The following is a 15,269-nucleotide window of genomic DNA, read 5'->3' as shown; positions in this document are numbered from 1 at the left end:
GCATGAGTTATTTTTGTAAAAGACGTTGCATTTTTCATTTTTTATCCTTTCACTGTTGTGACTTTCAAAATAAAGATTTGTGTAGAATGTTTTGGATGTTCATTAAAGTGTAAGCCTCTCAAGGAAACATTTGATTTCACAATAAAGTTTAGGGAAACTGCTTGATAAGCAAAACCTCTGAAAAAAAATTTAGCAGGAATGAAAACACATTTCCACTCACAGCTCAACTTTAATTTGAAGCAAATTACAAGTAAAAAAAATTCGTAATCAATTCAAAACAAACAAGTCACACTTGAAATAGATCAAAGTGTCAGAGTGGATTAACAATTTCGTAACCATTTTAACAACCTTTGATTGGTCACTCTTCCCACAACATTCACGTAAAACACATTTCCAAAGCCCCAAAAGACATCTCATTCCCAAATGTTGGGCTGCAATTCAAACATATTGGATGCAAAGATGCTATGACGTTTCTCTAAAATCTTTAGAAAAGGGCTCAGACACAAGCTGACGGATGCTTTGTCCAACCACATTACATGAATGTTCAAAAGCTGGAAAAGAAATTAAAAAAAAATAATAATTTGACATTTAGACCCAACAGGAAGAAGCCCAACCACGAGAAATCCTCCCATGGTTTTAAAAAAAATAAACAAGTTTTAAAAACAGAAGACTGATGACCACTGGACGTCTGTTTACCATTCACCGTTAATTTTTTTCTAAAAATCAGAACCTCGCATCACATCAGCGTCTCTTGTCCTTCCCATCTCTATCTTTATGTTCCCCTTCGCTCCGTGAAGACCTGCCTCTGCCTTCTTCGTTCCTCCTCTTCTTCTCCTTTGATTCTTTGGAGTCCTTTCCTCTACTACTCCTTCCTCCCTTGGTGCTCTTCCTCTCCTCCCTCTTCTTGTCTGTACCTTTCTCTGATGGCCGCCTCTTGTGGTTGCCACCATCTCTACCGCGGCTGTGACTGCTGTTAGAGGACGAAGATGATGAAGACGAGGAGCGGCTGGATCCAGAAGAAGAGGAGGAACTTCCACTTGAAGAGGAGTCTGACGAGGACCCGGAGGAGGACGAGGAGGAGCTTTTACTGCGGCGTCTACTTGACTTGGCCTTCTTCCTCCCCCTGTCACCATCACCATCATCTTTTTTAGGGCTGACGACAGGGGCCTCTTGGGAATTGGGCACCGGTTGCGGGGCCTCAGTTGATTTGAGCTCCTCTGCCCGATTCTCATTGGCAGAGTCCTGGACATCAGCTGTGGATGATGTCTGGGCTTCTTGGGCTGCATGTGCGTTCTCTGTCAGAGGGGGCTGCTCTGGTGGACCCTCTACAGCGAGGCTGGGTTGGGGCTGATCTGCTGCTTCTTGGCGGTTTTCCCTCGGTTTAGAAGCCTGGGTTTCTACAGGTTTCTCTTGTAGGTCTACAAACCCGTGTCTGCCATCTGTTTTGACTTCCTTCATCTCCTCTTCCTTCTCTGCTTCTATTTCCACCTCCATTTCCTCTGACTTTGGGCTTGCTTGCTTCTCCTCTTTCTTCCTCTCCTCCTCAGCTTCTTTTTTCTCACTTCCTTCCTCTCTAAACTCCATCCCTTCCTCCTCTTCTACTTTTTCTAATATTTCCTTGTTTCCCTCCCCATTATCCCCTTCTATCACAATTCTATCTCCTTCCCTCTGACCTTCCTCATCCTCATCTTCCTCCTCCTCCATCTCTGCGACACTCCTTTTACCTGTCAACTTGGCTGCCTGACCTGCTGGCTTACCCTCCGCCGGATGGTCCATCCTTGCGGCAGTGTTGGTGTCCTGGTCGCGGTTTATCTGGCGCCGGGGACGTGACTCCATCTTGTTGAGTTGCTCAGCAAAAGCTTCACGCCTTTCCTCAAACACAGCTGTGGAGAAAACGGTAAAGCCAAACAGGAAAAAGGTCACGTTATTTGCCTTCTTCAAATAAATAATCTCATTCTGTAAATTTAAAAAAAAAAAGCTTCTTTCTTTAAAAAAAAAAGACCAGACTGACCATTTAGTTTCTTGGTGGACTCTTCGAGGAGTTTCTGTGATGCGGAGCACATTTTTCCAGGAAGGTAGAAGATGTGAGGCTTGGTCTTTGTGCGAATGAATTTCAACAGGTTGTTGTTGTGGCTGGTCCACTCCTCTTGCTGGTATTTGGAGAAGATGGGATAGACATTTATAATCATCTGTGTTTTTTATATTTTACTAAAAACTAAGAACAAGCAAGTACCTGCTAGTGGAGTAACAAAAAAAAAAAAGTCTTTATAACCAGTATATAAAAAAATCTGTCACATAAACAACTACTGTACTTGTCAGAGTACAAGTCGCGTTTTTTAGCAGTTTGGCCTCAGTTGCAACTTAGTGTATTCAGACTAGGAAACAGTTTGTTCCAGACCCAGTCCGCATCATGTGGTCCGGATCGAGCACTCAACCTTGCGTTTGCTCTGTATTCAGACTGCCGTCAAGCGGCCTTTCCTGATTCCAACCAAAGCTAGTAAACAAAACCATGTGAATAAAATCTCTTCACTCACTGGTCAGGATTTAGGAAGGCGGAGCAAGTCAACTATACTGCAGTCCTTCATTCAAACTTTATATTTTGCTGAACAATTTTAAATGCCTGTTTCAACAGACAACACTTTATACTGCTGCTTTGATCTGGTGGAGGCATACTGCAATGCAGTAGAAGACGTCTAAGAAGCTACACTGATAAATGTTTGACACAGATTGTAGGGAAAACGATGAGAAGCAATGTGTATTATGTTAAAAAATTAACTTAAACCTGCATTCATCTGATCACATTTTAATGAATTGCAGTGTCTATGGTGTCAATGGCATCGTTTTGAGGAAAAGGATGTCGTCACATTAGCTCATGCCGTGTAACGAGACACAGAAAAGAGTGTAAAACACATTTTTAGCTGTGTTCAAATAAACCTAACAAGGAGTTGGATCCTTTTTTCCCTCTTTGATAATGCGACAATCGTTGCTCCACATTTGTCCGCGGCGCATCTGTTGCTACATTCTAAATGTGTTTACATGACGTGACCACAGGCTACGGTGGCCTTTTGGTCCAGTTGTTCCACTCCAAGGACAGATTGTATTTAGACTGAGGAATCTCACAGCAAACCGAAGCCCAGTCCGATTGGAAACAAACCGAGACCACCTTGAAAGGTGGGTAAGGGTGCGGTTCCTGGTACCAGTCCCGGGGTTCGCTTGGATGTAATCAGACTCAAAACTTGTTCAAGAGAAATTTCACAAGAATTGCTTCGACATTATCAAATAAAAATTATAAATCAATAGATATCAAATAAATAAAAAAAGACTAATGTTTGTGTTGATGCTTTTTATCTTCGTTATGGTTATTGTTGTCTTTAATTTTGCTCTTGTCTCAATGTTCTGATGCATTCATGCCGTTAGCCATAACTTTTATAGACTCTACAATACTGTATAACCAATTGTAAAAACTTTGAAAGATGGAAAAGCATCTCTTGTCTTTAAAACACATTTTACTTCTTATAAATTAGCCTTACCAGCTGAGCTAATTCCACTTTTTGTTCCAGAAGTCTCAGCTCTGTCTGCTTGGCTCTTCTCTCCTCAAACAGCTCTCTCCTTTCATTCTCTACTTTCTTCTTCTCAGCTTCAGCCTGAACTTCCAGTTTCTGCTCAATCTCAGAACGGCGTTTTTGCTGGAAGAAGCGGAACAGAATGAGCCTGGATTTTGTGTGTGTGAGATGCTTTACAAACCTGCAACTCACCTTTTCTGAAGATACGTTGGACTCCTGCTTAAATTTTTGCAGCGTACCCATCAGCAGACCAAACATGCGCCGATTTCTGAAACAAAATATGGGAGGAAATTCCAACTAGTTTAAAACCTTTGTGAAGCAATATCATAATTTTGTATTTTGTGAAATTCATATCCAAGCTTTTCTATCAGTAGCCGTGGTTACATGTGGAAAATGTTTTGATCAAATCACAGATCAGATTTCAACCCTGTACATGGTCCCAGAAAACCTTTTTCCGATTATAACATCGTATACATGGGGCACACTTTCTGTCGGAACAGATCATTTGCACTTCTCTCTAAAATACCGGAAGAGGAAAGGAGTCCCGCTGTTAACAAGCCGAGCTGCCACATACATATATGGATATGCTCGGTAATATAAGAGATGATCTTCTAAACGTGCTTTTATTATTATTATAGTTATTATGAAGCACCTGTTCGCTCATCCTTTCATTTTTAATACGTGTGGTCGGTGCCTTTTTTGTGGCGGAAGAGCTGGAAGAAGGGTTAGGAGAAGGCTAACACGCGCCAACAACATTAGCCTTGGATGAACATAAAATCCAGGGAAATGCTGCAATCTGCATCTTGGCTGCACGTAAATATGTGGGAATAACATCAATCAGCCTTTATTTTGTCGGGACACGACTGGAAAAACAAATCCACGTGATTGTTTGAACAGTTTCTAAGGACTGGGCGACATTTCTACTTTGAAATGGTCGCACGCCGCTCCAAAGCCGCTGTGAGCTGGCGGCCCGAGCTCTGCTCAGAGACACAGTATTACCGGGAGACACAGTTCTGAGTTTAGCAGCTCGTTTACCTACAGCTGCGGGACGGATCGCAGTCCGTAGTGTCCCACACATAAAGCGCACACGTAACAAAGCATCCTCCTTTCCCCTCAAACACAAAGCTATAAGTCCGGCTGCTCTGCTCAGAGACACGGTTCACTTGGTCCACCAGCAGCCAAGCCCGGACGGCGCAGGGTCCAGGGGCACGAAGCGCTCCTCGAGATGGAGGGAAGTCAGAAGCGAGGAGCCCGCGGGCAAGGGCGGAGAGCAGAGGCGTCCGTGCGTGTATCGGGCATCCGCAGAGCAGCCGGTCGGTCGGTCCTGTTTGCGTTTCAAAGCAGTCTTTGGAGGGAAACACCTTTTATGTACTATGTAAAACCAGAGCAATACTGACCAACGATCTGAATGAACCTTTTACATTCACAACGATTGGATCAACAGTCGGCATAACCCACCGATCTCGATCGGAAATAAATTTTGATCCGAACGAGTCTGATCAGGGCAGAGTATTCCGAACACATTTTTCTTCTGATCAGGCGTTCTATCCGATTACTTTTGTCCATGTAAACGCAGCTACTGTCTGAAACAGATTCATGTCAGCCTACCTCTGTTTGCCCTTCTCATCCATGGTTTGATCTTGAATAAGATCTCGGCGTGTTCTCTCTTTGGAGGTAGCTACAACAGAGGACTGCAACGCTGGCTGAAGAAAACAAGCAAATCCTGTTTTAGTCATGTTTTAGTATTCGTTACCCAAAAGTCCAAGAGTTCATTTTTGAAAACCGGTTTTGGAATCAAAACTGGTTATGATTTTATTTTCCTCGTGTAATTAACCCCATTACACCTATTGATGCGAATATGCATCAAACCACCTTGGCTCCAATAACATGATAAACAAACACGATAAAAATAAAATATGTTGGATTCTTTACAAAATATAAGCGGGACGTCACCCTTTCCTCAGTCTAAAAACGCTAACCTCTTGTTGCTCAAGGCAAGAAGGTAACCTCACTCATGCTTCAGAGAACCAGGGTTCTCAAAATTTTTTCAATATTCATTCGGTATCTAACTAAAGGATATATTGTCAGACAGGCTTACTTGAAGACTAAGAAGCACCCAGATATTTCACACGCAAAAGCCAAACCTAATATTGCATGAGAGTCTGTGTGGTCACATCCTATTCATAGGATCCGGTGAAAGAATGGGGTAATACACAACTGGCATCAACCTTGCATGTCACCCACCCAAATTCCCCTAAACAGGGCTCAAGAAGAGGCCGTTCCACGTGTGGAATGAGTCAGTATACTAGCCAGGGGTTCCAATCCCGTCACAAACAAAGATAATAGCCTCCATATCCAACATGACATAGTTGCTTCGTGGGAGGATTTCCCTTGTGCAGAGGATTTTTTTCACGGCCCACTAGTTGGCGCTCACAGACCAAGATTGGGCCCCATGGTCAAGAATCACTGCTCTAGCTGGTCACCTCAGCTGACACCCGTGTGAAGTGTAGTGAGCCGTGTGCAGTATTCACAAGGGGGACCAGAGAAGTGAATGCATCCTGGGCATGTAGCAGCAAACACAAAACAAAAGCAGAGTGGGTGCCTGCTCCAGAAATCTTGTTCCCACACGCTCACGCTCTCGACAGCAGCCTGACTGTGTCCATGGTGAGGGCAGGGTTTGGGCTCTGCTTGCCCTTTTTGGACCGATTGATTAACTCGCCCTCAAGAGCTCTCAGAGAGTATGGTTCTGGGAGTGAGAAGAGACCCACTCTTATTTATCCATCCTTCTAGAGTGGACGCCACTTTCCGTCTGCCAGCCAGGACTGGCGTAATGTGATAAAGCTTCTGAAGACAGCGAACAGAGGGGTGTGGCCCATAGTGAGATACTGAATGAACCCAGATCATTTTACCTTTTTGACATCATCGTCATCGTCGCTGTCGTGGCGCATGTCTCTCCTGGCCCTCTGGTCTCCTGCCAGCCTAAACTCGCACAGCCATGACAACAAAGAGGTAATCAGTGCAAACAGCTTTATTAGATTCTATAAAAAAGAAAGAAAAAGAAAAAAACAAAAGAAAACCCTGAAATACAGCGATTTCCCGATCCAATCACCTGACTAGAAATCGGCCCGGTCACATGGTTGATTACTCAATTGAAAAATTGGAAAATCGAATGTCTCCTAGAAGTATCAAATATTTAATTTATTTTTATTTTGATCAGCACTTTACATTTCAAGCTCACTATTACAGACAAATACTCTACTAGGAGTCTGCATATTATGAACAGATCGCAACAATTTATTGCGGTGCTAGTTTGAGTAAGAGGTGCACAAAGCTAGAAAGATGTACGGAGTCAGTCGTCTGGGATCAATGACTTCAACATTTTAAACACCTGTGGCCAGTCCAAGTGTTTAGGACACCTGATTCTAATCACTTGGATGGGTGAGCGAATACTCTTGGTAGTATAGTGTTTGAGCTACTCGCGAATACTCATATTTATGCCAAGAACAGCAATTTTTTAAAGAAAATCATTAATGTGAAATTTTAATGGGCATATGAATCACGGCTGTTCAAAAATGTTCAATAGTTCTCAAGTCACTAAAACTTAACTCAAATTTTCTCTGTGTAAGTATAAGTATCTGTTTAAGTATTAAATGATAAAAGTCCAATAAAAGAAAAAATAGGGGGGGGGGGGGGTCAGCAGATATTGGAAATCAATTGACTGTGGGCCAGATAGGGCACAAGAAAACATGACCAGGACGTCCCTACTGAAATAGCTAGAAATCCTTATTTCTAGCAGGAAAAAACAAAACAAAAAAACAAGTCACCTCAGCAAGGCTCCTTCGATGTCCCTTTGCTTGGCAGGGGGGCCGCCAGTTCCCATGTCCGAGAGACTGCGCCTGAAAGAACATATTGGCAATCAAAAAATAACTTCTCCCTAGGGGGGGGGGGACCTTATAACACCCAGATCTATGTAAGCCTTTGTTTTTCTCATCCGAGCTGGCATCTGGCCCAAAACTGTACGGTTTTGTACGACCGGATAGTAATTATCTGCAGAGCTAGCAGTAATCGGCTAAAATGCTTTCCTTTTATACGCACATTCATCGTTACAAAAGGCTGGAGGTTGTTCGTTTTCCTTAGCAAAACGCAGACACACTGCCGAGGCTGGCTCTGGGTTGACGACATTCAATGGGTGGCACCCACACGGAGCAAAAGGCCACGCCTTAGAGATTGAGTCGTCTTACTTCCGGTTTGGAAAAAAAAAGCTCAGAAAAATAACTAATATTTAATTAAAATAAAATGTTCTTTTGTGTCCCAAAGGGAATACATCATGTATATGTACACTAGATAAGGCGTAAGAATAGCGTGGTATAGGCCAGGGGTGTCCAACTCATTTTCACCAAGGGCCACATCAGGATAGTGGCTGTCCTCAAAGGGCCAGAAATAACTTTTACATGTAACTAAATGTAAGAAAAAATAAATGTAACTACTACTTAATGATAAAGAACTCATTTATTATAACTTTTTAAAGTGACAATTACAGTTGCATAGAAAACATATGTTTTCTTGATCTATCATAAATCCTTTTAAATTTGATTCTGTCAGGTTAGGTTATATTTACAGTGTTTAAGTCCTAATGTATAGGTGCCCAATCCGATATTTCAAGGCAGATTCCCCCTAGATATGAATAAATACACCAATTTTTATTTTTTATTTTAAGAAATTAAAAACTTTTATGCTCTCGCGGGCCACATAAAATGACATGGAGGGCCACATTTGGCCCCCGGGTCTTGAGTTTGACAAATGTGGTATAGGCCCTTTATGTAGTCCATTACCATAATTCAAATGAAAGCCTGGTGGGTGTGACATGATTATTAAGTATCAAGTGGCATTTCCTTATCCTATCACTTTCGATCTCATACCTAGAGCATCTGAGTCAAAGACCGGTGAAAGGAAAAGTTCTTTCTTTATTTTTTTTTTATTTGATTTACTGCAAGTGCACCAAGTTAATCTCGTCACCTTACCTGAGCAGGTTGATTCCTCTGCCTCTACCTCCGCTGAGGCCTGCCATTGGGCCGCTGAGCCGACGGAACTGGCCCGGTCTGAAAAAGGATGAACCACGTGAGAAACAAAACAGTCCCAAACAAAAGCATAACGAGCTAAAACAGAAAGGCGGTTTCAACTATTTTTGCAAAAGCATAGTTTAAAAATGTATTAAACTGACTTACTAGGCCTGCTGGCAGTTGGGCCTAACACAGACTTCAACAAACAACGGTGTATGTTTACGCAAATACATCATCGTTAGAATTCAAAGGTAGACAATCTGTTCGTTCATAATGAAACAAGCATTTGGAGTAGCAGGGGTTTGCAGAGTTTAATTAATGTTGCTAGGATGTGACAATTCGCTTAGCCGCCTCCTGCTAACAACACGAGACACGCCGTTTGTCTCGTGAGTTTTAGCACAAAAAACAGCACAAAACTTAAATAGCACCAACGCATTTCAGTCTGTACACATTTTTACCTCGACTCGTTTGGATCTCGGCCCGTAAGTTTTCGAATATTATCGTCCACATTTTTCAAGCTTTCTTTGGCTTTTTCGAGCTGATCTTGCAAACTCCGCACAACCACCGCCATCTTGTTGCTAGTGATTACTGGTCACGTGCTCGGCTCGGTTTCGCCTTTAACTCCCGCCTATCTGTCAATGCGCCCGCCTTCTGTCTTCTTTGTGTCACACGGTCAAATGTGTTGATGTGTGGTCAAGCATGCTCTTTACCGCCACCTTCTGGTTTATTAAAAAAAAAAATTGGTCAATTTGCTTCACAATTGGTCTTAACTTTCTAGACTTTTGTACATTAAACAATACATTTAAAATAAATTGGCTAAGACATTGTATTAAGAATCCAACTTCAATCTGGAATTTCATACCAAATTACATTTTCTCCAAATAAGGAGGCATAAACTTTCTTTTATTCTGTAACTATAATGTACAAAAGATCCCAATTAAGCTTTCTTCCTTCCATAAACAAATGTTACTTTCCTGGTCACTTATCTACAAACACAATTTTTCTCCTCACAGATACTACATATGGAACAATAAAGACATTACTTATAGATATAAATCTTTATTTTATCCATCATGGTTTAATCAAAACATCCTTTTGGTTCATCAGCTGTTTAATTCAAACGTAGCTTTAATGTCACATGAAGAATTCTGCTTCAAATACTCCATCAAAATACCAAAAACTGAATTTAACTTTGTTTTGAAAGCAATTCCTAAATGTATTATTACATTATTCAAAAGTTCATCATTGCAAAATCCAACTTTATTGCCAATTGATCCAACTAAAATAGAAATAGGTCAAATTTGTTTTTCTTCTTCACGTAACACAAATCGCCGTATACGCTCACTCTTCCAGAAGGATGTTGTCTCCATTCCTTATGTAGTTCCTTTTTGGAATAATTTAGTTTATCATTTAGAATGGAAAAAGATTTGGAAGTTACCAGCAAAATACTTTTTAACCAATAAAGTGAAAGAAATCTCATTCAAAGTAATTCATAAATTCTATCCAACCAAACTATATCTGCAAAGGTTCAAAGAAGATATTGATGTTACCTGTCTTTTTGTCAAGAACACCCTGAAAATGCTGTACATTTATTTTGGTCATGTCCCTTTTCCACTACTTTTTGGTCTAAAGTTTGTCATTTCATTTCCGCCCACATTGACCCAGACTTCCGCCTATACTTAGAAAATATTATGTTTGGCATCACCCATTGTCCATCTCATAAAAAAGAACAGTTGTACCTCACTAACATTTTGTTGTTTTTATGCAAATGGCACATTCATAAATCAAAAGTAACGAATCATACCCCTCATTTCTCAATCTTTATCAATGAGTTCAAACAATACATTAAGACAATAAGAAACTCTGATAATAAGAAAGCCATCAAAACATTAGATCTGTGTGTTAGTTTCAATATATATGCATAAAATGTATAAACCCCCTGGCTTGTTCCTTCGTTGTTGTTCACTGTTTAACATTGTTTTGTATTGAATTTTTACATTCAATAAAGTTTGAAAAAAAATTTTTTTGCTTCACAATTACCGTATTTAAACAATAAAACAATAGTCAAATTTGCTTAAACTTTTTGTTAAAACTAAACTAGAGGTCAAAATCGTGCTGATTAATGCAGTTCATGCTGGGGGTCATGATTTTTTCGGTATTTGTTTGAATCTCTGACTGATGTCTGGGACATTTAGATTATTTCGATTACAAATGTCTGAATAAAATAACACAAAAGATAGTCAAATACTCTCTAATAGAATACACTGATGTTCTATCTTGCGTTAACACATTAATCTCAATTATGTTTATACTACTGTCTAAAACCCCAAGGTGGTGATATTTGCATTTTAGCCAACAAGTGTGTCAAACTACAAAACTGGCAAGCCTAGTTGTAGCCTACATATGATATAATCCTACTCATAACATTGATGACTATGTCATTATATGGTTAGCAATGCATTGACAAAACAGGCTTGCACAACTTTTAACGAGTCCTCCATAAACACTGATGTTATAATTAGTCCAGGGATCTGCAACCTGAGGCCCTGGATTCACATGTGGCTCTTTTATCACTCTGTTGTAGCTTTTTGGCTTTAAAAGAAAAGGGAAATGCTTTGAATAAATAATTAAAAATAATACTTTATTTAAATTTTGTCATTTATGTGTAGAGGAAACTGAGATAATATTAGTAAAATTACTTGGGATGAAGGTTCACCAAAGTCACAATAATAGAAAATGCCAATGTTTGACTAGACTGTCTTATTTCATTTGTCTTAAATATTCTTCTTACATATATTTGTCTTAATTTAAGTAAATCTGCAGCACCAGGAGGAACTTTTTTGAGACAGGGTTTTTTTTTTATATATAGAAGAAACCCATATGTACTGCCATCTTTCATCAGTGAAAGCAATTTACATTTATTATACAGAAAAATATAACTAATAATTTAACTATTGTAGGCATTAAAAGCTACATTTTTTTTATAAATAAATGGCTTAATTACTACAAAACATAAAGTGTATTTTCTAAACAATAAAGTGGGGCTTTGTGGCTTTTTCTGGGTTTTAGTCAGTAAAAAAGTGACTAAAAGGCTCTTTCAGGGTTAAAGGTAGCAGATCCGTGGGTTAGTTCTAGGGTGAGTTCAAGGACACTGATTGTGTATGGGTTTCATAAGCTGATTTTACTATTTCAATAAAAGTATAAAGTACAGGGGATGGTTAACAACTAATGTACAATAAATGAATTCTGGTTTGCTGCCCTTTCCTTCTGTTAATTAAGCGTATTTACCTCCATAACACCATACCTGTACATAATTGGGGTTTATTTATTTCCACAAACAGTAAAGTCCATGTGTTGGACTAAATCTAGCCACAGGGGTTGCAAGCCAGTTGCCTCTGTGCCGGTCCCAAGCCCGGATAAATAGAGAGGGTTGCGTCAGGAAGGGCATCCGGCGTAAAAATTGCCAAAATAACCATGCGAATCATCCACAACACTTTAGACATACCGGATCGGTCGAGGCCCGGGTTAACAACGACCGCCACCGATGCTGTTAACCTACAGGGTGTCGGTGGAAATTTGACTACTGTTGGTCGAAGAAAGAGGGGAGGCAGAAGGGCCCGTGGCCAGAGAGAGAAGGGAAAAGGCAGGAACATAGGTTTGAGAATAGGGACTCTTAACGTTGGCACAATGACAGGGAAAGGCAGAGAGCTGGCAGACATGATGGAGAGAAGGAAGGTAGATGTACTGTGTGTGCAGGAGACAAGGTGGAAGGGCAGCAAGGCACGTAGTATTGGAGGAGGATACAAACTGTTCTATCATGGTGTTGATAGGAAGAGAAACGGGGTAGGAGTGATTCTGAAGGGGGAGTTTGTAAACAGTGTTCTAGAGGTGAAAAGAGTCTCAGACAGGATGATGAGCTTAAAGTTAGAAATCGAAGGGGTGATGGTGAATGTAGTCAGTGGGTATGCGCCACAGGTTGGCTGTGAGTTAGAAGTGAAGGAGAGATTCTGGAGTGAGTTGGATGAGGTCATAGAGAGTATCCCCAGAGGAGAGAGAGTTGTTATTGGAGCAGACTTTAATGGGCATGTTGGTGAGGGCAACAGAGGTGATGAGGAGGTGATGGGCAGGTTTGGTGTGAAGGAAAGGAATCTGGAGGGACAGATGGTGGTGGACTTTGCGAAGAGGATGGAAATGGCTGTAGTCAACACTTACTTCCAGAAGAGAGAGGAACATAGAGTGACATACAGAAGTGGAGGTAGGAGTACTCAGGTGGACTACATCCTATGTAGACGAGGTCATTTGAGAGAGGTTATTGACTGCAAAGTGGTGGTAGGAGAGAGTGTAGCCAGACAGCACCGCATGGTGGTGTGTAAGATGACCCTGGAGGTCAGGAAGAAGAAGAGAGGGAAAACAGAAAAGAAGACCAAGTGGTGGAAGCTACAGAATGAAGAAACTTGTGAGGAATTTAGGCAGAAGTTGAGACAGGGTCTGGGTGGTCAGGATGAGCTTCCAGATGACTGGGAAACTACAGCAGAGATTATCAGGGAAACAGGTAGGAAGGTGCTAGGTGTGTCATCTGGAAAGAGGAAAGACGGTAAAGAGACTTGGTGGTGGAATGAGGAAGTACAGGAATGCGTCCAGAGGAAGAGGTTGGCTAAAAAGAAGTGGGATGTAGAAAGGACTGAGGAAGGTAGACAGGAGTACAAGGAAGCGCAGCGTAGAGTGAAGAGAGAGGTGGCAAAGGCCAAACAGAAAGCTTACGATGAGCTATATGACAGGTTAGACACAAAGGAAGGAGAGAAGGACTTGTACAGGCTAGCCAGACAGAGAGACAGAGATGGGAAGGACGTGCAACAGATAAGGGTGATTAAGGACAGAGATGGAAAGGTGCTAACAACCCAGGAGAGTGTACAGAAAAGATGGAAGGAGTATTTTGAGGAGCTGATGAACGTGGAAAATGACAGGGAAAGAAGGGAGGAAGATGTGGTTGTTGTGGAGCAGGAAGTAGCAGAGATTGGAAAGGATGAGGTTAGGAAGGCTCTGAAAAGGATGAAGAGCGGAAAGGCCGTTGGTCCTGATGACGTTCCTGTGGAGGTATGGAAGTGCTTAGGAGAGGCAGCAGTGGAATTTCTAACAAGGTTGTTCAATAGGATTCTAGAGAGTGAGAAGATGCCTGAGGAATGGAGGAGAAGCGTTCTGGTTCCGATCTTTAAGAACAAGGGTGACACGCAGAACTGCAGCAACTATAGAGGAATAAAGTTGATGAGCCACACAATGAAGCTGTGGGAAAGAGTAGTGGAAGCCAGGCTTAGGAAGAAGGTGGAGATCTGTGAGCAGCAGTATGGTTTCATGCCCCGTAAGAGCACCACTGATGCCATTTTTGCTTTGAGAATGTTGATGGAAAAGTACAGAGAAGGTCAGAAGGAGCTGCATTGTGTGTTCGTAGATTTAGAGAAGGCGTATGACAGGGTGCCGAGGGAGGAGCTGTGGTACTGTATGAGGTCGTCTGGAGTGGCAGAGAAGTATGTCAGAGTAGTTCAGGACATGTATGAGAGAAGTATGACGGTGGTGAGATGTGCTGTAGGGCAGACAGAGGAGTTCAAGGTGGAGGTGGGACTACACCAAGGATCAGCTTTGAGTCCTTTTTTGTTTGCTATGCTGATGGACAGGCTGACAGATGAGGTAAGACAGGAATCTCCCTGGACAATGATGTTTGCGGATGACATTGTAATTTGCAGTGAGAGTAGAGAGCAGGTGGAGGAACAGCTAGAGAGGTGGAGGTTTGCTCTGGAAAGAAGAGGCATGAAGGTCAGTCGTAGTAAGACAGAATACATGTGTCTGAACGAGAGGGATCAAGGTAGAAGCGTTAGGTTACAGGGGGCTGAGGTGAAGAAGGTGCAGGAGTTTAAGTACTTGGGGTCAACAGTTCAGTGTGATGGGGAGTGTGGAAAAGAGGTGAAGAGGCGAGTGCAGGCAGGTTGGAGCGGTTGGAGGAAAGTGTCAGGAGTGTTGTGTGACAGAAGAGTGCCAGCAAGACTCAAAGGAAAGGTGTACAAGACAGTGGTGAGACCAGCTCTGCTCTATGGGTTAGAGACGGTAGCAGTGAGACAGAGACAAGAGGCTGAGATGGAGGTAGCGGAGATGAAGATGTTGAGGTTCTCCTTAGGAGTGACCAGGTTAGACAGGATAAGGAACGAGTACATCAGAGGGACGGCTCATGTTGCCTGTGTTAGCGACAAAGTCAGAGAAGCCAGACTGAGATGGTTTGGACATGTTCAGAGGAGGGATAGTGGATATATTGGTAGAAGGATGTTGGAGATGGAGCTGCCTGGCAGGAGGGCAAGAGGACGGCCAAAGAGGAGATACATGGATGTCTTAACAGAGGACATGAAGTTGGCTAATGTTAGGGTAGAAGATGTCCATGATAGAGTGAGGTGGAAAAGGATGATTCGCTGTGGCGACCCCTGATGGGAAAAGCCGAAAGAGAAAGAGTAAAGTCCATGTGTTGCTTCAGATGGACAAAATCCTATACCAGGTGATAAATATCACTGGATTTGGATTTCTAAATATGCACACCCTTGCTTTACTCTTTGTGTAGGACCCTCTCAAACTGCAGAAGAGGACACGAGGACACTGACATTTTGTT

The 15,269-nt window shown here is 41.9% G+C and overlaps 1 protein-coding gene across 1 annotated transcript; it reads right to left on the bottom strand.

Annotated features, from left to right (window-relative positions):
• Positions 1–209: 209 nt before the first annotated feature.
• Positions 210–9,228, bottom strand: pnn (pinin, desmosome associated protein). The gene is made up of 9 exons (XM_023951879.1): positions 9,082–9,228; positions 8,585–8,662; positions 7,388–7,459; positions 6,473–6,542; positions 5,172–5,266; positions 3,756–3,831; positions 3,531–3,686; positions 2,012–2,150; positions 210–1,883 (listed from the first exon to the last, which is right to left on the bottom strand). Exons 1-9 carry the CDS (start codon positions 9,192–9,194, stop codon positions 742–744), a joined length of 1,941 nt encoding a protein of 646 aa, XP_023807647.1. The 5' UTR covers positions 9,195–9,228; the 3' UTR covers positions 210–741.
• Between the last annotated feature and the right edge of the window lie 6,041 nt (positions 9,229–15,269).

This window comes from Oryzias latipes, chromosome 22 (genome assembly GCF_002234675.1).
Source record: "Oryzias latipes chromosome 22, ASM223467v1".
Lineage (NCBI taxonomy): Eukaryota > Metazoa > Chordata > Actinopteri > Beloniformes > Adrianichthyidae > Oryzias > Oryzias latipes.
This window is presented reverse-complemented; position numbering and strand designations above follow the sequence as displayed.